Source organism: Tachysurus vachellii, chromosome 18, assembly GCF_030014155.1.
Source record: "Tachysurus vachellii isolate PV-2020 chromosome 18, HZAU_Pvac_v1, whole genome shotgun sequence".
Classification (NCBI taxonomy): domain Eukaryota; kingdom Metazoa; phylum Chordata; class Actinopteri; order Siluriformes; family Bagridae; genus Tachysurus; species Tachysurus vachellii.
Genome location: NC_083477.1, coordinates 20103473 through 20116071, shown reverse-complemented (window position 1 = coordinate 20116071; position 12599 = coordinate 20103473). Strand labels below are relative to the sequence as shown.

Sequence of the window (12599 nt, the reverse complement as noted above, 5' to 3'; positions counted from 1 at the left end):
TAAAAAATTATCACTTTAAAATGAACCCCCAGACAACATAAAGTGAAATGTGTGGTTTGCACAAGTGTACATTAAAAATGTCTAGGTGTGTTAGACCAATTGACATGTTCGTTCTCTCTCTCTCTCTCACACACACACAAACCTTATAGTACCTTGTGGGTGTGAAATAACACTATCAGTAGAAGTGACATGTGACGCACAACACTTCTATTTGTCTGAGGAAGATAAACACATTTCCAAAACATGGGTCAAGTCTTTTCCATTCTAATTTTACATTACGATTTCGAATGTAACATCTTCAAAGTTAAGTGAATAATATAACAGAACCTATGTTAAAGTTTTGTGTACTTGCTGTGTTGTTTTTCTGTAATGAGATAACTATTTAGCATTCATGGAAGGAGTCTCCAGTGCCAGTGTTTTAACAGGACAAAGTTTCTCTACATCGTGGCAACCAGAAGAGAAAAAACACAGAACAAGGGCCAAGGTGTCTGGCAGACTTTTGTTTCGTGTCACATGAAAGTATACATCTGGCTATGAATAATATGCTGTCTATAAACGCCCCTGACAGCGAATGGTGCAACATGCATGCGGAAACTGACATGAATCTTTTTGGCCTCTGGTTGGTGACTTGCTCTTCAGTTCCCCTCTGCTTTAACGTGATAAGAAGAGCTGAACGATTTGCACTGAGGCTGCATGATGGATGTATTAGTGAAAGAAGGCTTGCTGTTTTTGCAGGGAGTCAAATTTGGAAAGGTAAGTCTCTAATTAAACACTTCTAAACACTGTGTGTCAGGATAAACAACAAACAAAAAGTTCTTAATAGCTTAGAATAGTAATTATTCATGTGAAAAGCGTCACTGTACCTGCAGTTTTAAATCATTACTACAAATGACTGATGGTTTTTCCCCCAACGACGCCCACTCAAACTACACTTTATATTGAAATATAATCATTAAAAAGAACTTCAATGGATTCACACATTAATGCACAAATATGATTTATCATCTCATACTTAAAACATTCATGTCCATCATCCATTATAACTGATAAAATTAACTTAAAATAGATATCTGAACTCATTCATCCTCAAGGAATATATTTGTAAATCTCTAAAAACATGAGATGATAGTGTGAGAAGACCTAAATCCCCCCATTATTTTAATCGAGAGTGACACCAAGTCAGTTTGAATATACAGACTTTTCACATGAATAATTTACATAAATAAATAATGCTAATTAAAGCCAATACTGCCACTAATCAATCACATTTAAAGTATTTCAGTAAGTTTATCCTCAAAAACTCAACTTTCTTACTCATTTAAGAAAATACAATGCAGCAAACATCTCTTGTGGTCATGGTAGAGAGATCTGTAGATACTACAGCTGCATTCAGAACCCCCAAAAATACCAGCATTAAAATGCTGCTCAATTATTTATAATGAATCAAGGGGACTTGAGAACGTTCAGATAATATTAACACGATGCATTATTGATGGAGGAAAAGCCGCAGCTGTTTAGGATCCCGAGGTGTCTCCATATGCACAATGGCGTTTATAGGCTATCAATCATGCATGTGAGAGCTAAGCAGCTCAGTGTCTCACATTTAGCACCGGTCCCTGTACAGAAATAGCATTTAGTTACAGAGTACAATTACAGGAATACGAACTGTCCCTCCCTGCAGATCTCAGAACTAAATTATATTTCTATTTTATTTGGCCACATCCTGTTTTTTTGTTGGTTATGTTGTCTGCCCTGGTCACCAATTCTCTGATGACATAAAACTTTTTGAAAAAATAAAACATTTCGTAAGCATTGTTGTTACATTAAAACAAACATGATGTGTGTGGAATGACTGATTAAAATCAACAAAGTTTCCATGATCACTTCTGTTCTAGCAGCTATAAACAGCCCTTCTCTTATCTGTCTCGCTTTTTCCCCTCTCATTTAAACGTCATAAAAACAAAACACAGCCCATCATTTTCCTGATAAAACAGAAAGCACTAACGCATCTGTCCTGAAAACACCAGGAAACTTTCCTTCTGACCGCTACAAAGAGCTGACCCTGGAGACACGTTCCACATTAAGCATCTCCTGACAGAAAACCACAATATATCAACAGTTACATACATATTTAAACCGGTGCATTAATATAAACCAGTGCTTTGGAGCTGCACTACTATCAGAGCTGCTGTTATAGAAACTAAATTAGAATCGAGAACTCCACAGTGCTGTGGAAAGACTAAGGCAATCTAAAACATAATGCTGGTACCTTTCCATGTCCATGTGTCTCTGTGCCTCTGTTTGATGAATAGAAGGTCTGGAGAAAGATCTGGGTGATGGTCTTTAAACCAAGCCAGGCAGGAATCGGTCGAATTGAGATCTATGACTTTCGGGATGGAGCATGTACGACTGCAAAGCTCGCCGTTCTGAAGAAATCTGAGAAGCGGGTGATCCGGCTGGCAGAGTGCCTCAGTGTGACCCCCGCGCTGGGGGAAAGCTGCCCGTCAGGTCAAACCGCCTTTTACCTCAACACAGTTCAGCGCATCTACACGCTATCAGCGCCCATAGAGGATGAGTGGGTACCCATCCTCTGCTCTCTGGCATTTCAGGTAAACTTGTGCACTGAAAGAAAACCAGTGCAACCATTAAAAAAATCAACAGGGTGCCTTAACAACATAAAGAACATATACAGCTTTTAATACCAATACTATATAATAACCTAAACAGGGCTTTCAAAACAGAACGGTGAGAAGAAGCAGGAACTGATGCTGGGGCTGATTTCTTTCGAGCCCAGACTGTACATTCATACTCACACTTAACTGATCACTGACAGTCGTGTCACGTGATTACACACAGGAACACGGCCCATTTGAAGACTTTAGTATGTTTTAGGCTTTGACCCTCGTACATTACAGACTTTATACACTGTGCAAAACTTCACGAATGTCTATTTGTCTATAACGTGTGTGTATAATAGATATATTTAATCTATTATATATAATAATATAATACATCTCATTCCTTTTAGAACTCATGATATAGCACCTTGCCTGACTCTTATACCTTGATTATCAAAGTGGTGATCGATTTTTAGACACCTATCATTATAAACTTTAAGTATGAAATGAATAAGTTCACAAGCTTTTGCTGAGCACCGCCTACTTTTACGAGAGCCTGTTTGACTGACACTTCAAAGGACCAATCACAGTGTTAATTGCTTGAGGAGAAAACGGAGGAAAGATTACAACAATAAAACAGCTTCAAACTTGAACAAAACATTGTTTTAAAGAAAAATAAACGCCACTACAGTTGGAAAAAAACGCTAAATACAATAACATATTTTAAAACGGTTGGCTAATTAGCATATGTATTAAAAACACCAAACAGCCGATGCTAATTGAGTCAGAAGCGTTAGAAGAGTTTACTAACCCAGGTTCGCTGTCCAAACACAATCTAACTCCTCTGTCTGTGTCTTCTATCACATCTCTCAGCACAATTTCTATGTTTTATAACATTAAAAAACACAGCTTTCTGCTACACTATTACTCGTTTACAGAACGCTGGCTACCAACAAAGCTAATACCTAATTAAACTGACCGTTAACCGCTGTACAAATCACGTGATCAAATTAGAAGCATCCTATTGGATAGTGATTGGACATGACAAAAAAGGATAAACTTAAAGTTGCACAGTTAAAAAAAAAAGTAAATTTTAACTATTAAGTAAATTTAATTCGATCGTCACTTCGTATTTATAAAAGCGAGAAGACACGAATTACATATAAAAATAAATAAATAAATAAATAAATAAATAAAACTTTGGTTCATTTACCTGGAATTGTATGTAGGAAAAATTCAGGAAAACAGGAAATATTCAGGACATAGCAGCTTTTATTTATTTATTTATTATTGTTTTACACACACACACACACACATATACGTGTGTATATATATATACACGTATATGTATACATATATGTATATATATATATATACACACACGTATACGTATATATATGTTGTGAAATATCTCTGATATATACATCTCTGATACGGCATTTTCTCAGCAGACTATTTTTTTAAAATTTTTTTATCTCTCTTGAAGTTAATAAGAAAATAACAATTCAGTTTATGTTACAGATAATATATATATACGTACGTTATATATAACGTTTATACATATATATATATATATATATATATATATATATATATATATATATATATATATATATATATACACGTATATATATATATATATATATATATATATATATATATATATATATATATATTATCTGTAACATAAACTGAATTGTTGTTATTTTCTTATTAACTTCAAGAGAGATAAAAAAAATTTTAAAAAATAGTCTGCTGAGAAAATGCCGTATCAGAGATGTATATATCAGAGATATTTCACAACATTGAACTGAACTATAAAAGAATTAGAATGTTTTAAATAAAAACAAACAAACAAACAAACAAAACATATAATCACAACACCTGCAAGATCGGTCCCTATTTACATAAACTACATACATTTTTCGATGCTAGTTTGCACACCAAGTATCTCTTTAAGTTCCAAGGTGGAGCCTCCATCCAGGAACACTGCAGTTTTGGAGACTTTCTGATGCTCACAGTCGTCTAGCCGTCAGAACTTGTCAAAGTAACTCCGATCCTTACCCATTTTTTCTGCTTATCAACAGATCAACTTCAAAATGAATAGGTGCCTAATATATCTCCCCTTGAAATGAGCCACTGTAACAAAAATAATCGATGTTGTTCAGTTGTCGTTCACTTGTCAGTTATGTATGTTGTAGGATGTAAGAACCACCCCTAAAATATAATAATGAATCATTCACATTTCACCTATATTTTTATATAAAGCATTATCGTAATAAATGGGTTAAATGAATCAGCACAGGTATTCACCTAAGCCTCTCCTCTACCATTAAATAAAACCTATACAACACTTAAAAGATTAGTTCGTACAATCTGATAAGAAAAAAGCAGATGATTTTATAGCTCATGTTACACTGAGTACTGGTGAGAATAATCATCTGTGGAGGGGTTGAGTTCCTGTGAGATAACCGAACCTGTAGAATGAGGAAGTACTGATAAAACTCGCCTTGCTTTCACATCTCACTCTTTTGCTTGCACAATATCTTTTCTGGCTGCTCTTCAAAGCCGAGATATGAAAAAGAGGAATTGCATATGCTGGCCGTTTTGAAATTTTCCATTTATTTTCCTCAGCCCAATGAGGGAGGTGGCGAGGCCAGGAGAGCACTGGGAGATGGTGGTGATGTTGATGCTCCCATGACTGTAAACGACATCTACTCCACCTTGAGTCCGGGTGAGGTGGAGCTCATTGTTGTTGTTGTTGTTTTTTTTTTGCTTTTTTGGCTATATCATTCCTTGCTTGGTTGACATCACTAGTTTTTAAGCATTTTAGGGATTTCAGCTGCCATTTCTGAGATTGTTCTAAAGTGACAGTTATGAGCCTTATGAGTCTGACCTGAAGTTGTGATTGTTATAAATGTTTTGCAAGACCATGTGTTTAACAGGAAATTAACTAATGTCTAATCTATGTGTGCTTTCGCTACAGTAAGACATGATTTTGACAAGTTTTATTATTAGTCATAGTTATACTGTGAAATGAACAAGTTTATTTATTTATTTATATAAATAAACAATATGTAATAAATGATCTATTACATTCAGCATGGAGCAGCATTAACTTTTTAGAAGCCGGGCATTTAATTAATTTATTTTTTGGATGGGGGTTCGTCACACTGAGAAACAGGAAGAAAACCTCATGGACATGGGGAAAACATGCAAAACTCTATAGAGAGAGTCACCCAAGCTTATGATTAAAGATGGACCCAGGAGCTCTGAGGCTACCTCTCAATATGCTGTCCCACCCTCTTTCTGCCAAGAAACAACTGGACTGTAAAGGAGTTTTAAAATTTACATTAACATGGTCTCTTATTCTGCATACAGGTCAGTTCCAGGTGATGGTGGCAAGCTCAGAGGCATCTGTGCGCTGCTGCATGTTTGGATCGTACCTGCTGTCCCCCGAGAAAGAGTCCCTGTGTCTGCTGGACATGAAGACGGGCCAGATTGCGTTCCGCTGGCCGTATCGTCTTCTCCGCAGATTTGGTCAGGTCAAGGTATGCATATTTAAACATATCCAGATGGGAAACTCTAGGGCTTGTCTTTAAGTCTAAATTATTGATTCTTTCATTGTTATGGTACATTGGCATACACGGCTGAGACTATGTTTAAATAAAAAAATTAGCTGTTATCCACACTCCCTCACATATAAATGAAAATGAAAGAATGGCGGAACTACATACTTGGGTGACCAGTAATAAAGGACTGACAGAACATAAAAAAACAAATAAAAAAGCTTCATAAAATGATCTATTACATACAGCATGGAGCACCACATCATGACAATATCAAGTCAGGGACTCCTTCAACCTCACCTACTTTTCACCACTCAACATTTTTTTTAATTTTTTTTAAATTCCAGGTTCTCAAATAAAAAAAAGCCTTATATATTTTAACATTGTTGTTATAGGAAGGAATATCTATCGAGGCAGGACGTGGTTGCCAAACAGGAGAGGGCCTCTTTATTTTCCTCTCCAAGCAGGGACAACAGATCTACCGAGCTATTGAGGAGGCCATCATGCATCAAAGCGTGCAAGACCTGCTGTCCAAAGCTACTGCTCTGCCTCAAGACGATATGGTACAAAAACCCAAACTGCCATCTCCAAATGTAGGCTTCACCCAAAGAAACCGTGCTCTTCCTGCGATTCCTAGCCCAAAACCCCCTGCCATAATCCATAATCCTGAATATTCTAAAGACTTGTATGCCAGGGTAAAGCCTGTGCCCAAACCAAGAAATGTACCGCCACTTCCAGCTTTGCCTTTTCCCAAATTAATGATTGAACCAAAGGCTGAGATAAAGCCGAAAGATATGGACATCAGTGACGTGGAACCCGATTATGAAACCTGTGACTGGAACCAGAATCCCCCGTCGAAGCAGGACAGTTTGGTCAGTCCGCTGTACAGCACAATCAAACCTCTGCTCCATACCAGAAGAAAAACAGACGAAGATACCAACCACGAGAACCGTAAAAGCAGCCGACAGTCTCCTGTAATCAATCAATCCGCAGAGCAGGTCGACTTCAAAAAAATTCTTTCCGATGTTCTCTTCAAAGACACAACTAGAATCACACCAGGTCATATACCAAAATCATACGGCGGGAGCTCAGATCTCTTAGCTGATCCGGATTACTATGAGATCCAGAAATGAACTAACCACAACTAAAAGCAACCCAAACCTTTAGTGTTCGAAAGCTGGTCCCAAGTGAACAATGCAGCTCGGAATAGTGCTGATCAGTGATTAGTAAAGCACTACTGTGACAGAATTTGAACAGAAGGACTTTCTGGGACCTGTTGAGAAACACATTCAGAAAACCAATGGGAATGATTGAACAGTCGCTACTGTATATGAGCTTCTCCTATTGGTTGTTGTAAGAATCCATCCATTCAGTGAATAATATGTTACATCAAAAGTACTACAACATAGCACCATTCTTATGCCTTAGACTGCACCATTATTTATTACCTGATAAAATGCCATTTGAGTGTTGTTGTGCTAAAGTATTGGCACCACCAGCTCTGCTTGGGTCGCTTGCTACTACATCTGCCGGCCAACAATGCTGCTCTGCGTGCTTATTATTTCACCCTTTTATGGAGACAGCGAATTGAGCCAAGAATGTTTTAATGTACAAAAGGTACCATAGTTTATACAACTTGTTAATGCAGTGATAGTTCTGGATTCTGTACTAAAATGTTCTGCACTAGATACAGAGCCTTCTGTTGCACTATGCATATAGTAACTGCAATAAAACTTGAAGAAAAACAAAAAAAGAAGGGAAATTGTAATTAATATGATCCAAACATGATGGCTGTTATACATAATGTAACAATATGATGGAAGTTATACATGATGTACCAATATATAATATAAACATATCAAATCTGTATATGTGTATATGTCATAACAGAATTGTAATAGTGTATAAATGAAAACAGTGAATGCTTTATTTTTTTTTCCTGTTAAAGTTTTTATTAAACAATTACATTACATACATAAATAGAAAAAAATAGAAGTTGGTTCATTGGCAGTGGATCTGTGTTATGGATGTAAATCACAATGCTCCGGTAATAAAGTGCAGAAATCCAAAAAACGCTAAAACAATTACTATTCTGGTGGCCATCTCAAGTTCATATTCATTTCCCCCAACAGGCTACTTTAACCTCTACGACATCTATTTGGTTCCCTTTAATGTCTACTAAAACACAGACAGAGATAATAGTTTTATGAGCCCACACACAATCGCAGGTTTATTTTTTAGGGCCGCAATAATACGTTGTTTGCGAAAGATTATTGCCGTGTTATTGGCCTTTACAATACTGGTATATCAGAGAACATCCTTCAGATAATTTGCCCAAGAAATATATAAAAAAAAAATCTAAACAAACAAATGGTGGTCCCGCATTTAAGGCCGTCATTTTGTTTTGATCTCCAATTGTACATTTAAGAAAGTCATAAATACACTAATATTAGTAGAATAAATAAGCTGACTCTATTGCTAAAAAAATATTTCTGTAAGCTTCCCGGTCCCTTCTTTTTTAAAGATTCAAATGCTTCTGTCCACCCTGTACACAGACACTTTAATGAAATGGGCTACTGTAGGCTAATTGTGCATTTCTCCTAAAAAAAACAAAACAAAACAAAAAAAAACAAAGACTGAAATAAGAAAGAAAGAATGATTTAAAAAAAAAACATATACGTGAGGAAATTAATGTTGAACGTTAGGAAAAGTTATCTAAGAATGAAAAGTGAAAAACAAGAACAATAAAAGTAAAGGGAAGAGTGTTTACAGCGCAATTACTGAGAACACTTTCCTTAAAAGATATAATGTCAAATCTGTGCACAGAAGCTCCAATAAGTTGAAGTCCTACAGATAAAGCCCTTGGCTATAGATAAAGCCTCAGATTTAGACGGAACTATCCACTTGTTGGAAATCTGGAAGTGTGTGAAAAACAGAAGAACACTTTATAATCATATCTATAAAATGTTTAACATTTGATTAAGACAGTTACTATAGTGGCTGTTAACTCTGGTGTTTGTTGTTAGTTAGCTATCTAAATGAGCTAAATAGATAGGATTAGGGCATTAACCAAATCAGCCAAGTTAGCTAGTTTGGGAATATATTTTGTGGCATTGAATAAAAAGGATGCTATTAGGTGTACATGAGCTACTTCGGGCTCCTTCTCTTCACCCACAGCTTTAGTGTCAGAAAATATCTATATCATGGAGTATAATAACCACGGCACGGTCATATGCACGTGTATACGTAGTTTATTCCCAGGTGCTCACTGAGGTCCCGGATGTCCATCCTCGGCGTCACTACATTGAGAAGACTCTCCGTCGCTGCCGTTGGCCGCCGCGAGCTCCATTTTTGCGGGATCAAAGTGAGCCGTAGGCGCGGACAGGATCAGCACGCGTCCCTCGGTCACCGGAGCCGTGGAGGGTGTCGTTGTCGTAGACGTTTCCACGGTGTAACCAGTGCACGGCGTCTGGAAGCACAGACGCGCGCGCGATGCGTCCCCGGTGCCGCGCGCCGCTACGCCCTCGAGTAGTTCGGAAAGCTCTGCGATGTAGATCTGTGCCATCTGCAGTGTGTCGTACTTGGACAGCTTCTTGTCGTTCTCCAGTGACGGGATGACGCTGCGCAGGCGGTCGAACGCGCGGTTCAGACCATGCATGCGCCGCCGCTCGCGCGCATTCGCTGCGACGCGCCGGTGCCTGTGCGCGGCGCCCAAAGGATGCTCTTTAGATGCAACGGCGGCTACAGGGTCCGGTGATGTGTCCGGAGTGACGTCAGGCGACGCGCGCGCGTACTGACTTGGAAGGGCCGCGGCAGGGGCACGCACGTGCGCACTCATCCACCCCCGGGGGTCACTGCGGGTAAGCGTCGCGTGCTCGGACTGGGGGATGTCCTGCGGCCGCTTTGGCACGTGCGCTTCCGACCAAGTCAGAAGTTCAGCATTGGCCATCATGGTCAGTATTTAAGACCTGAGGAAAATAAACGTCTTGAGGCCTTGATGTGGGTCAGTTGTATTAATTCCAGCAGTTCTGCTTTTTTTTTTTTTTTTGGTAAATCAAGGAAAAAATAAATGAAAAATAATTTGTGTATGGAGCAAAAATCCTTGATGCTCTCCAAACCTTCTTCACGCACCCTTTTTTAGGTCCCAGAAGCTCTACTATGAGTTAAATTATGGAGAAGGAAAAAAAAAATTTAAAAAATGCAAATGAATCTATTCAAAAAACTTTGTGAAGCAGCAGGTGAAGCAGAGGCCCTTGATCCCGTCTCACGTCCTTAAGCTGCCTTTCTGAAATCCAGTCAGTTCTGCTAAGAGTGAAAATGAGTTTAAAAACCTCGATTGAATCTCGAAAGATCTTCAAAGACGAAGCATCTACGCAGAAACAAATCTAACGTCAGACGTGGAGACACTTCCTGCCTTCATCCAGGTGCTTTGATTGCTCCTTTAGTACCCATTCACAGTGGACCCTCCTCCCCTCGGAGCTACAGTCTGGTGTTTCAGGGCCAATAGGAAAAGTTCCTCTCACGCCCACAGAAGAAAGGAGGATTTGTGGTTTTGACACTTTAGGAAGGCAATTGTTCTCTAGTGATGGATGATTTTGGAGAGGGGCGGGGATGTTAAATTTTAATACAAAACGCATTATGATTGTTGTCTTCTGAGACAAAAATATTCCACTAAAAAAATAGTATTGTGCTGTTTATTTTATTTCTGTATATCCATTACTAATTAATTCCAACCACTCCACACAATCTGACTTAGATCAGGCAAAACTTTCTTGCAACCTACTTTAAACCAGTGCAAACTGCACACAGATCCCAGTCATAAATTGCATATTGTAATCAATGTGTGCAAAATATTTATCCCAGTTCTGAACTTGGGACTGTTGAGCAAACATCCTTCTACACTGGCATCAACAGCCAGCACCATTGGGGAAGCAGCTGACTTCCTACAGCAGTGTGATGTATGATTGTGTCAGTTCTCAAATAAACTGTAAAAGGGAGCAGTGGAGTGTTTAAGGCTATAAACCGAGCAGGTGGAAGGCGGCTTTTAAGGCACACCTGTCAGACCCTGTAACTCCAACCCAAGCAATGAATCACTCAGGTCAACGAGATGGGCTCAAATAATAACAAGCATTGAGCCATGATTATCAACTGCTGTGGCATGTTGCTGTAGAAAGATTTCATTCCTATATTGTCTTGTGTTGGATAGATTTCTGCCTAAACTGTACAGACAAAAACAAAAAAAAAAAAAAAAACACTTGCTGTGACTAAATAAATCTATTTCTATTGAGAATGCACAAAAATTAATAAATGTATATTATGCACAATATAAAGTATATAATTAGAAAAGTTTTTAAATGATTTATTATTATTTTTTAAATAAACAAAACCTTTTTAAAATATAATAAAAAAAAATTTTGTAGGCAATTAACAATTATATAAAGTTATATATAATTTTTTTTTATATTTTTAATTATCCTGTTATATTAGCCATATACATGTCATTGATTAGATATTTATTTGTTTATTCACTTAATTTTTTAAAATGCATTTCATGAAAACGCTCAAAATATTTAAAGCTTGTTTTAATCTATTTATTTAAGAAAAAGTATGGTTTTATTATTTAATCTATACCATCTACAAATAAATATTTATATAAAAGTACATACTTGATTTACTATATATTTACAATTAAAATATTATCAATAATATAACTTACATGCAGATCCTTTTAAAGAGCTGAAAACGATCAAAAATCGGTAAACATTTACAAACTGAAGGACTTGTACAAAAAAGGACAACCCAAAGAAGTAAGTGCATAAACAATAAATGCCAGTGCAGAGCAACACAACGACGGATAAGTTCGAGGCAGGTCTTCAGGGTCGTTAATGTGTGGCTCTGCATTTCCTGCCTGTAAGCGTTTATGCCTTCTTGGCACAGCAGACACCCGAGGGCCGAGTTGCATCAGCACTGTAACACTCGCGCCCTTGTGTTTTGGCATGGACGGTGGTGGGGTGTGGGGAAGATCATCGTAAGTCAGCCGATCCCCAGGGGCCTGGAGATGCTGCTCATCTGAGGGAGGGATGAAAAGGGCCGAAAGGCTGGTTGCCTGGCGTCCCCTGGCACCCGTCGCCCAGTCTGAGGCTCGCTGCACATCTCCCATATGCTGTCATGGGTTACGGTTAAACTTTTTTTCTGGAGAGTGAAAAGTTGATGGCGGCGTGGGGTGAAATAATGATTTCGGTTACAGCTCTGTGTCTGACAGCATAATAACGTAACAAATACTTATTTAGAAAATCTGCGGCCTTTCCTTCATGGATTGAACTAAATTTAAATGTACTTTGTTCAGTTAATTATTTGAATGTAGATAATACACAAAAATCTAATTTATAATTTAATCATTCTTTTTTTAAAA

The 12599-nt window shown here is 37.8% G+C and overlaps 2 protein-coding genes across 2 annotated transcripts; one reads left to right on the top strand and one right to left on the bottom strand.

The window, feature by feature from the left end:
- The first annotated feature begins 627 nt into the window (after positions 1–627).
- On the top strand, positions 628–8037 carry dok3 (docking protein 3). The gene is made up of 5 exons (XM_060892463.1): positions 628–753; positions 2313–2609; positions 5253–5352; positions 6000–6169; positions 6583–8037. The coding sequence occupies exons 1-5, from the start codon at positions 694–696 to the stop codon at positions 7318–7320; spliced, it is 1365 nt and encodes a 454-aa protein (XP_060748446.1). The 5' UTR covers positions 628–693; the 3' UTR covers positions 7321–8037.
- Positions 8038–8128: 91 nt separating this feature from the next.
- On the bottom strand, positions 8129–10727 carry atoh1b (atonal bHLH transcription factor 1b). The gene has a single exon (XM_060892389.1). It carries the CDS (start codon positions 10137–10139, stop codon positions 9453–9455), a length of 687 nt encoding a protein of 228 aa, XP_060748372.1. The 5' UTR covers positions 10140–10727; the 3' UTR covers positions 8129–9452.
- Between the last annotated feature and the right edge of the window lie 1872 nt (positions 10728–12599).

Coding starts and splice junctions, on each gene's coding strand:
- dok3 (XM_060892463.1), top strand. CDS start 694: ATGATGGATGTATTAGTGAAAGAAGGCTTGCTGTTTTTGCAGGGAGTC. Junction 2,610..5,252: donor TCTGCTCTCTGGCATTTCAG/GTAAACTTGTGC, acceptor TATTTTCCTCAG/CCCAATGAGGGAGGTGGCGA. Junction 6,170..6,582: donor GCAGATTTGGTCAGGTCAAG/GTATGCATATTT, acceptor TTGTTGTTATAG/GAAGGAATATCTATCGAGGC.
- atoh1b (XM_060892389.1), bottom strand. CDS start 10,139: ATGATGGCCAATGCTGAACTTCTGACTTGGTCGGAAGCGCACGTGCCA.